The sequence below is a fragment of the Cydia splendana genome, chromosome 6 (assembly GCF_910591565.1).
Source record: "Cydia splendana chromosome 6, ilCydSple1.2, whole genome shotgun sequence".
In the NCBI taxonomy this organism is placed as follows: Eukaryota; Metazoa; Arthropoda; class Insecta; order Lepidoptera; family Tortricidae; genus Cydia; species Cydia splendana.
In genome coordinates, this window is record NC_085965.1 from 18,306,635 (window position 1) to 18,323,783 (window position 17,149).

Here is a 17,149-nt window from a genome sequence, read left to right on the forward strand (position 1 = left end):
CGTGTTGCCTCTCTGTCGCACGTGTAAATTCGTACGTAAGTGTGACAGGGAGGCAACACGTCGGACGTGGTTTGCGGTAGGCCTTCTGCTACACACTGTTACCTTGTAGGAGTTGTAGGCTGCAGTAAGTAATTACAACTAGAGTTGTCCCGAATAGTGATTTTAACTGAATACCGAATATTCGACCGCGCTCTAAACCGAAGCGCCGAATATTTGGCGACCGAATAAACAGGGCCGTGATCTCAAAAATATATTTTTATTTCAAGAGAATCCTAAACTAAAGAAAGTTTGCAAGAATCATAATCAAATTTATTTATTCCATTCAAGTATAATAAATAAGTACCTAACTATAGTATGTATCTTTAAAAGTAAGTATTTAAATAAAAGTAAACAAACAATTTGTACATTTCATACAATGGGTAGTTATAATAACATTTATTGGTTAACCAACCAAATACAAAACCGCCTGGATCTGTCACTGAACGACCTGACTTTAACCTACATTATTTGATCATGTAATGTTTTCATCTACCCTCAACTGGCTTAAAGACCCATTTGAGGGTAGATTTTGTTTACTTTTATTTAAATACCTAAATATATAGGTATGTATAGAGTAACGTACCTATATGTGAAACATGAACCCTGACAGGGTGTAGCATTATAGAATTTTAAGAAAAATAATCGTGGTGCGATTTAGGATTTCATCATTTAAATATAAATTGATTTGAAAGCATGAATCTAGGATATACCTGGATCTGGCATGAGTGTTTGTCCCTCACGGAGGCACGCGTATACCACTTCTATACGATCCTACCTTCTTTGTTTGAAAGGGACGACACTACTACAGTGTTGCCACTTTTTAATTTCTACTCTTTTTTGCCAGGTTGTATGTTATACTTTTGGGCTATTTTTTGGACTAAACATTAGCTTTTAAAAATGTGTGCCGAACAGTTTTCAACCAAACGTCAGTTTGACATTGACACCTCAGCTGGAGATATTTTTAGGTTTTTACGTTTTGGTTCACGCATTCCCACATAATGCAGATATAGCTTCATGATTTCCAAACCCACGATGAAAATGTTTTTTTAAAGTCCATCGATAGCTCTTATCATGTTACTAAATATAGCTTTCTAATAATTTCTATCATAACATAAATTATAACATTTTAGCATAACAAAGTACTAAACATTTTGTTCGGTTATTATTTATTCGCGCAGATTGGAACGTGAAATAGGTTGTAGTAATAGTGTTTTTGATAGGTGACAAAATTTACTTATGATTTCATGGGGTTAAAATAAAATATTATCGAAAATGTACCATATTATTCGCCACAATTCTCTTCAATCATCTTTCAGTGCTGCATACTTAGTCAAATTAAAAATCGGGGTCATTACATCCAAAAATTGAGTGCCAATGTGTCAATAATAATTGTAAAACTCACACGTTTCAATATCGCCAACTAGTTTACCATATTTAGTTAATTATACCGCTAGTCAGTTAGTGTTTATCAGCGAATGATGCGATAATATTTATCTAAGTTATGTATAACTACGACTTGGAAGAACGAAAAATGAATAGTTCACTCCGGGACTGGCGCAAAGCACTACGTACTCCCGCCACTTACAGGGTCGGTAACGCTGTGACATTGCAGCCCCGCTTGATATTTTTAGTCGGAATGATTGCCGCATTTCTTTTAATATTATTTTATTGTAACTGGACGAGCAGCCAGCCGCATATCGTACAGAAATGGAGTAGTATCACAAGGCCGTACAATGCTACCTATCCATTAACAAAACCTTTGGTATCAGGGGATGTGGTGACGTTTAGAATTGGTATAGTGGCTGACATGGATACTAATTCGAAGAGTAGTACACATCCTTATACATTCCATAGTTATTTCAAGAAAGGATCGCTGCATTATGATGCGGTTAAGAAACATGTGACAGTTGCGTGGGATAGTCAGCCAGCGACACTTCTATCCTCTACTTACTCTCACAAGGGTAGAGGAATGGAGCTGTCGGAGCTGATTGTCTATGATGGGAGACTTCTGACATTTGATGACAGATCAGGAATGGTAAGTCTTACTTTTTCCGTTAAGCAATTAAACTGTAAACTCAGTGTCTAATTGTACTGGTAACCATGGTGGTAACTCCAGGTTTAGCCGGTTAACCCCAGGTTAGTATAATGGTGCAAGTGGCACTTCGTGAATAACTAATATTTCATCATTTCATATGAATAAGTTTCATATCAATAAAAAAATGAGATAAGTTAATGAAATTAAGATTATTAAATTTCCTTATACAAGTGTACTCTGATAAACATTTTTTTTTGTTGAATGCATGTTAAAATACTACTAGGTTTAACTTAAATTATAAAGTGGAAAAATTACTGTCTTGGGTGAGACTTGAATTAATAGCATCGTTCACAGACTTTTCTCCTTGTTAAGAATTTAAAAAATAAGTTTAAGTTAGTATCATTCCTTTGTTCAACTTCTCAAATTGACATTGAACCCGAGATAAGAACGCAAAAAAATTATCATCATTAAAAGACATCAATCAAAGGGTCAATTACACCAGAGCACAACTTATTATCATTATTTGTTGAATAAAAACTTCTTAGAGCTCTTTCCCACTGACAAACTGGTTTTTGCGGGTACGGTTTTCTGCAGGATCCCATTTTCTGTACTATGCGTGCAGTATCCCGCAAACAGAATGCTCGTGTGAACGTTACTATATTAGCTTGTATACTACTAAAACGGAATCCTGCAGAAAACCGTACCTACAAAAAACTGGACGTCAATGGTAAAGACCTCTTATGAATATGTTAACACAGACTGTCTATTTATACATGTAAAGTATTTTTACCATACAGTCTCAATGAAAGGGTAAGTTGTGAGGTAACTCTTAGTTCGGCAATGTTAAAAATACAAGACACAACCTTTGACACTTGTTTTGCATTTTTTTCTTAACCAGAATCATTCCCCGAAGCACCAAAGAGGTTTGATCTCTTCCTTCAACCTTCTGTTTTTTCTACTGATTAAAAAAAAATTAAGGTGTTTTTGGGTTATTCCGATTACTTCAGAATGATATTTATTCCGAAAATTATCCTTAATTCCTTAATATTAGAGTCCATTTTGGGAAATACCCAACATCCTGAATTAATTGGAATTACACTAACACCTTACCTACCTCATGGAAAAGCTTATGGAAATGCTATTATTGATATTGGTTTGAAGAATAAACATATAATACGGAAAAATCTTCAGTTCATTTCCTCATGTGAGTTAGCTATGATAGCTGTTCAATAAAAATATGTTCTCAAATTTACCTCTATATGAACAGTCCAGGAAAAATTATGAAAATAAGAATCTATATCCTTCTAAGGCCAGTGGCATAGCTAAGCGTAGGCGAAGTGGGCCGTCGCCCACGGCCTCGCGCCCCAAGGGGATCCTCGTGCGAGGCCGTTTCGGGCAAAGTGAAAGAAAAGGGCCTTGCAGATGTGATTTCACCCACAGCCAGATTAGTTCACGCTACGCCACTGCCTAAGGCCTGGGCCTTTGGGCAAAATTTGGATTATTCATTTGTATGGCTGGCCAAATTTTGATACTGAAATTTGAACCTACAGTGTAGGGAATAGAGTTGTGAAAATTTAACAAAACAAAGCAAATGCAACTCTGTTGGAATTGTAGGACCTTGGGCCTTAGGAGGATATAACAAAATTAATAATTGTTTTTTTTTATATTCAAAGTGCCATACTGAGGGCCTACCGCGAACCACGTTCGACGTGTTGCGCGTTGTGTATCACACTTACGTACGAATTTACAAGTGACACAGAGAGGCAACACGTTGAACGTAGTTCGCGGCAGGCCCTCAGACAATGCCAAAAATATGTTCACATTTTTAGCATTATTACAAAGGACTAAGTTGCAAAAATGTTAAAATATATTTAACATTGACTGACTGTACATAGTTCACTGTTAAATAAAAATGGGGAAGAATTTAAAATTAACCTCTTTGCTACCAAGTAATTTACACAAAACCATGGCCTTTTATTAATTTTCTAAACACCAAATAAAATTCTTTCAGGTATTCGAAATAGTGAACAACAAGATGATACCATGGGTCATACTGATGGATGGCAACGGTCACGTGGAGAAGGGCTTCAAAACGGAGTGGGCAACGGTGAGAGATGAGATACTTTACGTTGGCTCCATGGGGAAGGAATGGACTACCGCTGCCGGTGATTTCCAGAGCTATGACCCTATGTGGGTGAAAGTCATTAACATACATGGAGAGGTAAGATTTATTAATATATATAAAAACAAATACTACTAAAGGCTCTCATTTGAGGTTCCTGAACAAAAAGCTAGCAAAATCCTGACTTTTATGTCAATGTATCGGCCACATGCTCTGAGACAAAAGAGAAAAATGGTCAAAAGACATCACAACATGGTACCCAAGAGACGAAAAAGGAATGATGGTAGACGAAAAAGGAATGATGGTAGACAAAAAATGAGATGGGAAGACGAGTTCAGGCAGTTAGCTGGAGCCTTGTGGAGAAGACAGGCTCTGGACAGGACGTCTGCGCAGAAAGGCTAGCAGTAAGCAGTAAGTAAGTATCTGTCTGCTTAACGCTTTGACCGCCGAAGACATCAACTGACGCGTGCGACTGCGGCTACAGCCCAGTATGAATAATCAACCTTCGTGCATTCCCATAAGGTTCACAATGATGCGCCACACACAATAGGTGTGTTCAAAATGTGTTTAATCAGAGAAATTTATAACCCTTGGCGCCACTTGCACCATCCCACTAGCCCGGGGTTAACCAGTTAAACCGTTAACCCCGTGTCAAATTGTACTGGTCACCATGGTAACTCCAGGTAACCGGTTAACCCCGGGTTAGTGCGATGGTGCAAGTGGCCCTTAGCAAAATACCAATATGGAAGTTTCTTCTTCCTAGTCGAATCCTCATGTCTGAGGGTCGTGACCAGGGGTACCTTTGTTTCCCATCACTGACTTAATATTAGAAATAGACACACAGAGCGGAACAAAAACGTCAACAAAATGTGGGTCAGAATGACACTAGCGGCAAATTTGCATTGATGATAAAAACGCTTACGTAAATTTTGAGTCTAGATAAATGTTTTGTACGGGAAAGAACTTACTGTCGTAAGTATTAAGTGTCAAATTTGCAAGCATACGTACCAACACTTTTAAAACTTTTAGTCCGATGGCACTAAACGTAACTTCACCTTTGTATTTACGTAAAACGAGAATAATGAACGAATGGAGTCACTTTGGTACATTTTAATAGGTATTACTGTACAGTAAAACGAAAGTAATAAATAAATTTAACTTGATCGGGAGCTCAAATAAAATTAATTCATGGTAAAAACCCGTGTAAGTTATCATAAAACAAATTTATTTTTTAATAAGTAAATATACGTTTTTAAATATTAATTTCCTTGAAATAAATTCAACTCATTAAATAACTGAGTATTTTAGATCTACATTTACTCTTCGCACTTTCGTTCTTTGCAATATAGTGCACGGGGACATTTAGGTACTGATTGGTTATGGTCTTTACCAAAAAAATCCTGTGGTTGTCACTGTGATCAAACAGGTTTATTGGCAGTGATCGTACATTTTCCAGCATTTTTGGTGCAGCAGAGTGGTGTCAACGGAATTGGTATAGATAATTCCAACTGAAATGGTAAATTAAGGTTAATATTAACATAATTAACGCTAATTCATCATTAGGGTTGAAATTATTTATACCAATTCCGTTAACACCACTCCGCTGCACCAAATCGATTCGCGTGGTGTTAACGGAATTGGTATAGATAATTTCAACTGAAATGGTAAATTAAGGTTAATATCAACGTAATAAACGCTAATTAATCATTAGGGCTAAAATTATTTATACCAATTCCGTTAACAACACTTTGTGCACCAAAAATGCTGGAAAATGTACGATCACTGTTTATTAGCATTTACAGTTAGTCGATGTAAGCCCTTATTGGTTGTGTATATGTCGCAAACAGGGAAATGGGTCGAACACACAAGTGCCGTTTTGCCCCCCCTATCACACATCACCCCATCACCCCTATCTCTTGCTATAATAGCAGTCCACTACACGCACACACGCACTACACGCAGTCCACGTCGCATAGGTTTTCTTGGAAATCTGGAATTTAAACATAATATTATATCTTACGAATTAAATTTAAATATAAAAAAAAATTGACCTCATATCGACTCATTAGATTTTTGTTCCTTGACATCCCTTCTTTGGTACTAACAAAATAATTTATTAAAAACCATGAAATTACTACCAGATTACATAAATTATGTAATGCTATCCAAAGAACTAAACCAAAAGAAATACATTCCATGCTTTTTCCATGTATTATCATTGTTATTTTTGCACATTTTTACGACATTGTTGACAACTTCACATTTGAGCGGTCCATACAAGACTAAACGAGAAAGTAACGCGTGATCTGTTTTAACGTTACTTTTGCGGGGCCATTTTTTTGCGGCTGATTGGGTATCCAGTTCTTATTCTATATCAATGTTTCCCATAAAGTTTTCAGTATAATGTATTGTTTGTCATATTATCGTTAGTCATAAAACTGACACCGTTAACTTTTTAGGATTTTCGTAAGGCTAATTTTATAGATAGGTTAGGTTAGGTGGTTAGGTTAGGTTTGTTTTATGGCAATCCTGAAAAATTACGCGTTTCTGAGAAAAACCAATTATGACTAACGAAAATTCGGACAAACAATACATTATGACTCAAAACTATTTGGGAAACAATAGAGTCCCTCGTGACCACCATAAGTCGCTCTGCGCTGTAGCGCTCTCCATCCTGGTCGATTCATTGCCTTCCTTAAGGAACCCTGGAACCCCTCGCATGTAAAGTTGGAAGTTTAGTATAGTCGTACGGTTTTAAAAATGTCGGAATCCACTTGAGAGATGACCCGCCGATGCATTCATCGGCAGGTAATCGAGCGGTAAAGATGTTATCTGTTTAGAATCTTTTGTTGTTATTGCATTTAATTTTGCACAGGTACTTAGCGGTTTGCTTTAAGAAAAGATAACATTGCCCATTCATCGTCAGGTAGTCTATCTAGTCCGGTGTTTTTCAGACTGTGGGTCGCGACCCCCTGGGGAGTTGCAAAGCCTCTGCCAGCCTTAGAACGATACATAAGCGAAATATTTTGGTAATACCAAGTAATACTAAGGGGGTCGCGTCATGAAAAAGTTTGAAAAACACTGATATAGTCTATACCTACATACCTAGAAAGTCTAGAAACAGCATCACTCTAATTGTCAAACCGTATACGCATGATTAAACGATAATATGTAGATTGTACATTAAAGCATTAAACAATCCAGTTTATCTGACGCAAGTTATTGCTTGAAAATATCATGGTTTACTGATTGGCACGGGTTTGTTCCACTCAATTTCATCTCTGTAATAAAGCTATGGGTGTCACTTAATTGGTTATACATATCTTTTCATTTTAGTGAGCATAAGTCAGTAAGTTTTACTTGTGCCCTGCAAACATATCTATAATCTCTTTATAGAGAAACAGAGATTGATTTAGGTTTGGTAGACAATCAATTAATGATATTATTTATTTCAGATCAAAATTAGCTCATTTTAATTTGTTAGTAATTGCAATTATACTAGTGTCTGCCCGCGACTTCGTCTGCGTGGAATGACGATGATGATGATGATGATTGAGAACTAAAGAAGACAGAGTTATTTTCACATTTATAATTTTAGTATGGATTATAGTTAGACAAATCACTTTCCAGGTCCAGCACTTATCCTGGATAAACCAATACAAAGCCATCCGCAGCGCGATCAAAATTCAATGGCCGGGTTACATGATCCACGAGAGCGGGGCATGGTCGCCCACGGCCCGCGAATGGAAGTTCCTGCCGCGGCGGTGTAGCCGGAGTTCCTATAACGAGACCAGGGATGAGGTCATGGGCTGCAACTATCTTATTACTGCGGATGCTGCGTTCGACAAGGTTGAGGCTGTGGAGGTTAGTCGCTTATTATTGTATAGAAATCAGACAAAACGTGACCAATGGCCCGGTTACATAATTCACGAGAGCGGAGCGTGGCGGTGTAGCCCGTGAAAGTTCCTGCCGCGGCGGTGAAGGCACACTTCCTACAACGAGACCAGGGATGAGGTCATGGGCTGCAACTATCTTATTACTGCGGATGCTGCGTTCGAGAGAGTTGAGGCTGTGGAGGTTAGTCGCTTATTACTATAGACTATAGAGAAATCAGACAAAACGTAACCAATGGCCCCGGTTACATGATCCACGAGAGTGGAGCGTAGCGGTGTAGCCCGCGAAAGTTCCTGCCGCGGCGGTGTAGCCACACTTCCTATAACGAGACCAGGGATGAGGCCATGGGTTGCAACTATCTTATTACTGCTGATGCTGCGTTCGACAAGGTTGAGGCTGTGGGGGTTAGTCGCTTATTACTATAGACTATAGAGAAATCAGACAATACGTAACCAATACCCCGGCTAAATGATCCACGAGAGCAGAGCGTAGCGGTGTAGCCCGCGAGTGCAAGCTCCTGCCGCAGCGGTGTAGCCGGACTTCTTATAACGAGACCAGGGACGCTCAAAACAAATTCGCGATAGACCCGGATATTTAAAAAAATTACCAACATCTGTTTGAGTCATCATCATCATATATCAGCCAGAGGACGTCCACTGCTGGACATAGGCCTATGTTTGAGTCACTGACGTATAATTATTTTGTTCACAGATAACAAAACACCAGCCGAAACTCGGTTTCTCCTCATTCAAGTTCATCCCCGGCTCCAACGACGAGGCCATAGTGGCCCTGAAGACCACAGAATTCGAGGGTAAGACCGCCACATACATATCAGCCTTTAGGACGGACGGAACAGTGCTACTGCATGACACGCTAGTGGAGAACTTGAAGTATGAAGGCCTGGAGTTTATATGAATAAAGTAACTAATAGGTATTTGTATATATGTATAATAAACGTTTAGTTTTGTTAGACCTTGTTTTTATTAAACTACTCGTTCTCCCTACAAAACTGCACTAACAGTGTAAAAAGTAACAGTGGACCGACGTCTTTGATGTTTGCGTAAATGCCGACACCGCACAAGAACACAGTAGGGTTGTCACAAACTTTTACCTACACAACTGCCCAAAAACAAATATTTCAAATAAGACACTCTAGTTCTGAGAGTAGTACCGAGCTACTAACAATGGCGATGTATGCAGCTCGGGTGCGCGCGAACCACTCCTCGCATCCCGCACGATTGCTCTGTCTAGACGGCTTTGTCGAATGACTATTGTTTTATAGACTATGACACTAGTATATTTTAATCAATCAATACAAATTACACAATCTACTCTAATAGTTGTGATTGCTACCGTGAGCAGATAAAAGACAAGACATCTTTATACAATAGTTGCACTACCAACTATGCCCTTTAACACATTCAGTGCCAACGCGAGCTATGCGCTATGAGCCGAGAAAACATGAAGGTAGCGAAAAAGCTACGAACAAAGTACTCGCCTAGCTAGTTCTAAAAAGAAGAATTTGACACTTGGCGGGATTGATAGGCAAACCCTTCGAGCAACACCGGCTTCCGACACATCGGAAGGGAGGGGCCCAAGCGATATCTCACCGTACAAATCTTTCTGCCATTTTTCGCGGGGGGAAAGGTGCACACAGTCGCACTTCTCACATACTTACATACAAAATCCAATCTGTAATGACGACACAAATACATAGAAAATGACACACGTCAAAGACAAATCTTGCAAACCTCGATCTCTTTTTGTGTACGGACGAGTGACAAGTGTCACAACACGCACACTAACACATTTTCGTTGAAGTATGTTATTGTATTCTGAGAGATGAGAAGTCGGATTTGTCGCTCGACCGATCCGTAATTTGTACTGAGCGAGCAAAATCGATAAATCCAACAATTACATGAGACTAAAATATAATAATTGTGTTTGAATGTAATTAAACGTATGATATGTAAAAAAAATATTACATGTAAAATGTAACACTTTCTTTTTGTAAATTTGATGTCCCCGACCTCTTTTTATAACAAAAAACCGAGCAAACGGGCATTTTTGTGCAGCAGTGTTCACGCGCGCGTCTGGACTCGGTCTAGTGAAAAATCCAAGTGCAACTAGTTTTATTACCCGCGCTAGATTAGATTGACGCGCTAATCTTGTACCTCGGCAGAGGGGAAATAGTGCGAATGCCGCCTCCCTTCCGTGTTGCTCGAAGGGCAAACCTATACCGGCGCCGTCTGCAAATAGCTTCGACCGGCCAACCCCATTGGAAAGAGGGGATAAACTAAATTAAAACAAAGTTCTTGTGCCCAAAGCTTCATTTAATCATCAAAAATATAACATTTCAAAACGATTAATAAAATATAGGTTATACATTTACGTAGTTATACTACATCACACATTACCTGATGGAAAACATTAAAATCAAAGACTAAAACCCCGTTGAACAAGTAATCTAGCACGCTATCACTTTCTATAATAACGAACTAAACAGAGACAGCAAGTTTATATGTATAACTTGGTTAAAACACTATATACATGAACTGATTCTCCTAAAACATAACAAGAAAGAAACACGTATATACATATAGATTTAAATATAGCAATAACAGGAACATATCACCCGAAAATAACATTATACATTCGAGCAGCGATTTCTACCAATGTGTGCGCTTAACCCTCTGAACGCCAAGGGCCTATAAAATACTCAGTGTATATATTTTTTTATTAAAACTATTTAGGTACCTACATTTGAAACGAGTTCATATAAACAAAATATAAGGATATATTTCCATCGAGTAATACTAGTTTCGTCATTAACGTAAATTTGTGACCACTACATATTAGGTACCTCAATATATTTCGTACCAAAGTACTCAAAATAGGTTTAATTCCTATCATTGTATCAAATCTGTTCTATCAGCTCCTCCATTCAAAAATCAACCTAAGCTCTTCACCATAAGGTTCATTTTGCAAGCGCATGGCATTCAAAAGATTAAGGTCCCATAGATTCAACTCTTAGGACCATTCATTAGGTTATCATTTGAGACCTATAGATCTAGTAATCTCTTCGAACACTGTCCAGGCCATGGCAGCGGTGAGGGTGCGACGGAGCATTCTGGGCACTGCACCTTTGAAGTAGCCTTTGATCCCGTATGTCTGAAAGAGAGAGAGATATGTTATTATTGAGAAAAAGGGAGATAACTAAAGGTTGCCATATAAAGTTTTATATGGCAACCTAGTTAGATTACTTGTGTAGAATCAGCCATTTTGAAAAACAAACTTGAACCTTATTTGTACATAAATAGGGTTCTGAATGTTTGCGCTGAAAGCGGTAAGCAAGTCTGCCCACTATGGTGGTAAATACTCAATTTGAACTAATGTAATTGCAACCTTAACTCTAAGATCGTAAGGTATATTTAGCAAATTCATTTTCGGCTTGAGTGGACGAACGAATATTGATACTTCGCCCGCTTCAAGCAAATTACTTGTCAGGGTACAGTTGCATTTTTGTTTTCACAACATCGGCAGGATTGATAACTAGCGACGCCGCTATGCCCGATATAAGCTAATTTCAACCTTAATTCAAAGTCGTAAGGTGTATTTACCTGATGTACGTAAAGGGCAGCGGTGAAAGCATTAGGAAACTTCTCAGGGTATAGCTGCATCTTAGTTTTGAGAACATCGGCAGGATTGGTTACTAGCGACGCCGTTATGCTCGCTATGACGCCGCACGTGAAATGTATGGCGCTGGCCGCGCTCGGTGATTGCATCCATTCTGTAAAGAGAGGTTGAAATTGAGTCTTAGTGTGAAGTGATAAGGTTTAAATTTGAGTGGAGGTGAGATTAAGAGTTAAGGGAACCTGTTGAAAAATATAAGGAGCAAGTTTGAATGGATAATAATAGCAGCACTTCAAAAAGATTGTGATCAAGATTGAGTTTGATAAGGTAAATTTATAATTACCATACATTTTTTAAATGATATTTAAAATTGTGCCGTAAGTATGAACATGAGAATGTAATAGTGTAAACTGTAGTAGGTATTATGTAATGTAAATATTGAAAAAAGCTGTAATAATAGTAACTTGTTTGTTCGGAATTTGTTTGCTCGTAAGTACCTAGTTATTGTATGGTAACCAGTTACCAATAACACATAAAATAAAAAAACAACGGGTTGCACTCCGGGAGTGCCGGCAGAAGTGAAAACTCAATGACATTGTAACAGTTTTTCGATCAGGTCACGTGTTCGTCTTACGAAGCGTCTTATGCTGTCGCGAGTTTAACATTTTTTCCCAATCACAAAAAGTGCACAGCGCCGCTAAAGAAGTTTTCACTTCAAAAATAGGCGCATACAATTAAAATAAAACCTTATGGCAAAGATACTATGGCTCATTTTTGAATGAGTCTTAAGCTGTTATTGTAGCTATGATGATTAATACCTAGCAAATATTAAATACAGATGGTTACATATTTATCGATACTGTTGCCAACGAATAATTCACAATGTAATCTAATGACGATGATAAGTTATGTATAACTACGACTTGGAAGAACGAAAAATGAATAGTTCACTCCTGGGACTGGCGCAAAGCACTACGTACTCCCGCCACTTACAGGGTCGGTAACGCTGTGACATTGCAGCCCCGCTTGATATTTTTAGTCGGAATGATTGCCGCATTTCTTTTAATATTATTTTATTGTAACTGGACGAGCAGCCAGCCGCATATCGTACAGAAATGGAGTAGTATCACAAGGCCGTACAATGCTACCTATCCATTAACAAAACCTTTGGTATCAAGGGATGTGGTGACGTTTAGAATTGGTATAGTGGCTGACATGGATACTAATTCGAAGAGTAGTACACATCCTTATACATTCCATAGTTATTTCAAGAAAGGATCGCTGCATTATGATGCGGTTAAGAAACATGTGACAGTTGCGTGGGATAGTCAGCCAGCGACACTTCTATCCTCTACTTACTCTCACAAGGGTAGAGGAATGGAGCTGTCGGAGCTGATTGTCTATGATGGGAGACTTCTGACATTTGATGACAGATCAGGAATGGTAAGTCTTACTTTTTCCGTTAAGCAATTAAACCGTAAACTCAGTGTCTAATTGTACTGGTAACCATGGTGGTAACTCCAGGTTTAACCGGTTAACCCCAGGTTAGTATAATGGTGCAAGTGGCACTTCGTGAATAACTAATATTTCATCATTTCATATGAATAAGTTTCATATCAATAAAAAAATGAGATAAGTTAATGAAATTAAGATTATTAAATTTCCTTATACAAGTGTACTCTGATAAACATTTTTTTTGTTGAATGCATGTTAAAATACTACTAGGTTTAACTTAAATTTAAAAGTGGAAAAATTACTGTCTTGGGTGAGACTTGAATTAATAGCATCGTACACAGACTTTTCTGCTTGTTAAGAATTTAAAAAATAAGTTTAAGTTAGTATCATTCCTTTGTTCAACTTCTCAAATTGACATTGAACCCGAGATAAGAACACAAAAAAATTATCATCATTAAAAGACATCAATCAAAGGGTCAATTACACCAGAGCTCGGAGTAATTAATAATGGAGCCGCCATTAACAGGCGTTCCCCTCTGTCGAAAATAGGCGGCCAATGGTCAACCACATGTCAACCATATGTATGGACTGACGTTTATCTGACATGACGTACCTATACATTTGATGTGCCCCTCCCCCGCAAAAAACGGCAGACTATTTTGTACCGAAAATTTTAGACATGGCGTCTCCGGCACCAGAGCACAACTTATTATCATTATTTGTTGAATAAAAACTTCTTAGAGCTCTTTCCCACTGACAAACTGGTTTTTGCGGGTACGGTTTTCTGCAGGATCCCATTTTCTGTACTATGCGTGCAGTATCCCGCAAACAGAATGCTCGTGTGAACGTTACTATATTAGCTTGTATACTACTAAAACGGAATCCTGCAGAAAACCGTACCTACAAAAAACTGGACGTCAATGGTAAAGACCTCTTATGAATATGTTAACACAGACTGTCTATTTATACATGTAAAGTATTTTTACCATACAGTCTCAATGAAAGGGTAAGTTGTGAGGTAACTCTTAGTTCGGCAATGTTAAAAATACTAGACACAATCTTTGACACTTGTTTTGCATTTTTTTCTTAACCAGAATCATTCCCCGAAGCACCAAAGAGGTTTGAACTCTTCCTTCAACCTTCTGTTTTTTCTACTGATTAAAAAAAAATTAAGGTGTTTTTGGGTTATTCCAATTACTTCAGAATGACATTTATTCCGAAAATTATCCTTAATTCCTTAATATTAGAGTCCATTTTGGGAAATACCCAACATCCTGAAGTAATTGGAATTACACTAACACCTTACCTACCTCATTTTTAAGCTTATGGAAATGCTATTATTGATATTGGTTTGAAGAATAAACATATAATACGGAAAAATCTTCAGTTCATTTCCTCATGTGAGTTTAATTAGCTGTTCAATAAAAATATTTTCTCAAATTTACCTCTATATGAACAGTCCAGGAAAAATGATGAAAATAAGAATCTATATCCTCCTAAGGCCAGTGGCATAGCTAAGCGTAGGCGAAGTGGGCCGTCGCCCACGGCCTCGCGCCCCAAGGGGATCCTCGTGCGAGGCCCTTTCGGGCAAAGTGAAAGAAAAGGGCCTTGCAGATGTGATTTCGCCCACAGCTAGATTAGTTCACGCTACGCCACTGCCTAAGGCCTGGGCCTTTGGGCAAAATTTGGATTATTCATTTGTATGGCTGGCCAAATTTTGATACTGAAATTTGAACCTACAGTGTAGGGAATAGAGTTGTGAAAATTTAAAAAAACAAAGCAAATGCAACTCTGTTGTAATTGTAGGACCTTGGGCCTTAGGAGGATATAACAAAATTAATAATTGTTTTTTTTTATATTCAAAGTGCCATACTGAGGGCCTACCGCGAACCACGTTCGACGTGTTGCGCGTTGTGTATCACACTTACGTACGAATTTACAAGTGCGACAGAGAGGCAACACGTTGAACGTAGTTCGCGGCAGGCCCTCAGACAATGCCAAAAATATGTTCACATTTTTAGCATTATTACAAAGGACTAAGTTGCAAAAATGTTAAAATATATTTAACATTGACTGACTGTACATAGTTCACTGTTAAATAAAAAATGGGGAAGAATTTAAAATTAACCTCTTGGCTACCAAGTACTTTAGACAAAACCATGGCCTTTTATTTATTTCCTAAACACGAAATAAAATTATTTCAGGTATTCGAAATAGTGAACAACAAGATGATACCATGGGTCATACTGATGGATGGCAACGGTCACGTGGAGAAGGGCTTCAAAACGGAGTGGGCAACGGTGAGAGATGAGATACTTTACGTTGGCTCCATGGGGAAGGAATGGACTACCGCTGCCGGTGATTTCCAGAGCTATGACCCTATGTGGGTGAAAGTCATTAACATACATGGAGAGGTAAGATTTATTAATATATATAAAACAAATACCACTACTAACTAAAGGCTCTCTTTTGAGTTCCATGAACAAAAAGCTAGCAAAATCCTGACCTACCTAAGGGACGGAAACAGGAATGATGGTAGACAAAAAATTAGGGGTACACTACATAATTCCGAAATATTTAATGCCGAATTTTAAAATATCGAATTTTATTATTCCGATTTTTAAATGCACGACCCATCAAAATTCCGATTTTCGTAATTACCGAAGGATGAAAATCACGAAGTTTCATATTTGGGTCATTCCATCGTTTCGGGTGTTACACTTGAACTCTTAAAATAAGGTTTTATTCGATATTGTAACAGGAACTAGGAGGTTATAACTATTGATTCATCTACTACTTTGATAATATTTTCTTTTCCTGTACACACATAATTAAAGTATAAGAGCAATAACGAGAGAATCACTAAAAAGTAGCTGTTTCGGGCGTTACGGGAATTGGCCTACACCTTCTGACCATCAGTACCAAAATACATAATTTAGCGAATTTTGTCAAGGAACCTCCAGTTTTATTTATGTCAAGTAATAATAGTTAGTATAGTCTACTGAAACACTTAGTATCACTTTTCAATTAATTTTAATAAAATAAATTACCTGTTTCGGGTGTTACTCATGGTTCGTTTCGGGTGTTACGAGTACGAAATTAAGACAGATTTATACGAAATTATGGCTCATTTTATTGAAATTATTGTCTTTTTAATAAATTCGATTAAAAACATAAGTAATAAATGCTGAATTATTATAAAATACATTAATCTTAACAATAAAAACTGTTTCTCGAAAATATCATAATTATTTTTCTTTCGATGCGAATATTACCGAAAATATTCACTTAATCAAAAAATGGTTGATGGAGACACCTATTCATTTTGAAAGATCTATCCAACGACACCCCACATCACAGGATTAAAGTCGCAAAAAAATTAAAAATATTTTGTACAGGAGCAAACCTAAAAAAAATTTTTTTTGTAATTTTTGTGCTACTACTTTGTTGCCATGATTGATGTATGTATCCATGACAAATTGCAGCTTTCTAGCACTAACCATCACGGAGAAAAGCCGGGGACGGACAGGCGGACGATCAACACGTTTCGGGTGTTACACAACTTCAAACTTTAAAACATACGACTAAAGCAGACGCTAAAACAACAACTATTACACATTTGTATGGGTTCACATCATAGCCTTTCTTTGGCAAAACATGTTTGGCTATAGTTAATTACGGGAAAAGTTACACATACTTTTATCTCTTTTTCGTTTCGGGTGTTACTTTGAGACCACAGTCTAGAATACTCTTCTAAAAACCGATTAATCCATGCTTTTTAATATTTTTAAAGACAAATTATAAAATTACGATATTTTACCTGAAATAACTGCGGGAAATTTGTAACAGTTTACAGTTACTTTCTTTTTAATTAGTCTTGCCAATATCGCTGTATAAAATTAGTTTTACACCTATCATTTAAACGTTGCGATCAAGTACATGAAAAACATGTAAAATTGTTTTTTTTTTTC

The 17,149-nt window shown here is 37.6% G+C and overlaps 3 protein-coding genes across 3 annotated transcripts in view; 2 read left to right on the plus strand and 1 right to left on the minus strand.

The window, feature by feature from the left end:
- Positions 1-1,232: 1,232 nt before the first annotated feature.
- Positions 1,233-9,060, plus strand: LOC134791502 (apyrase-like). Its single transcript, XM_063762547.1, has 4 exons — positions 1,233-2,074; positions 4,086-4,295; positions 7,827-8,060; positions 8,802-9,060. Exons 1-4 carry the CDS (start codon positions 1,541-1,543, stop codon positions 9,003-9,005), a joined length of 1,182 nt encoding a protein of 393 aa, XP_063618617.1. The 5' UTR covers positions 1,233-1,540; the 3' UTR covers positions 9,006-9,060.
- A 1,501-nt stretch (positions 9,061-10,561) lies between these two features.
- LOC134791737 (mitochondrial glycine transporter B-like) overlaps positions 10,562-17,149 on the minus strand; it is a 58,512-nt gene continuing 51,924 nt past the window's right edge. Inside the window, exons 5-6 of the mRNA XM_063762872.1 lie at positions 11,711-11,880; positions 10,562-11,261 (exon numbers count right to left, since the gene is read on the minus strand). Coding sequence (XP_063618942.1) covers positions 11,142-11,261; positions 11,711-11,880 — 290 coding nt within the window. The 3' untranslated portion in view covers positions 10,562-11,141. The remainder of the gene's footprint in view (positions 11,262-11,710; positions 11,881-17,149) is intronic.
- Positions 12,632-17,149, plus strand: part of LOC134791503 (apyrase-like) — a 42,169-nt gene continuing 37,651 nt past the window's right edge. The window contains 3 exon segments of the mRNA XM_063762548.1: positions 12,632-12,679; positions 12,681-13,166; positions 15,383-15,592. Of these exon segments, the coding sequence (XP_063618618.1) occupies positions 12,632-12,679; positions 12,681-13,166; positions 15,383-15,592 (744 nt within the window).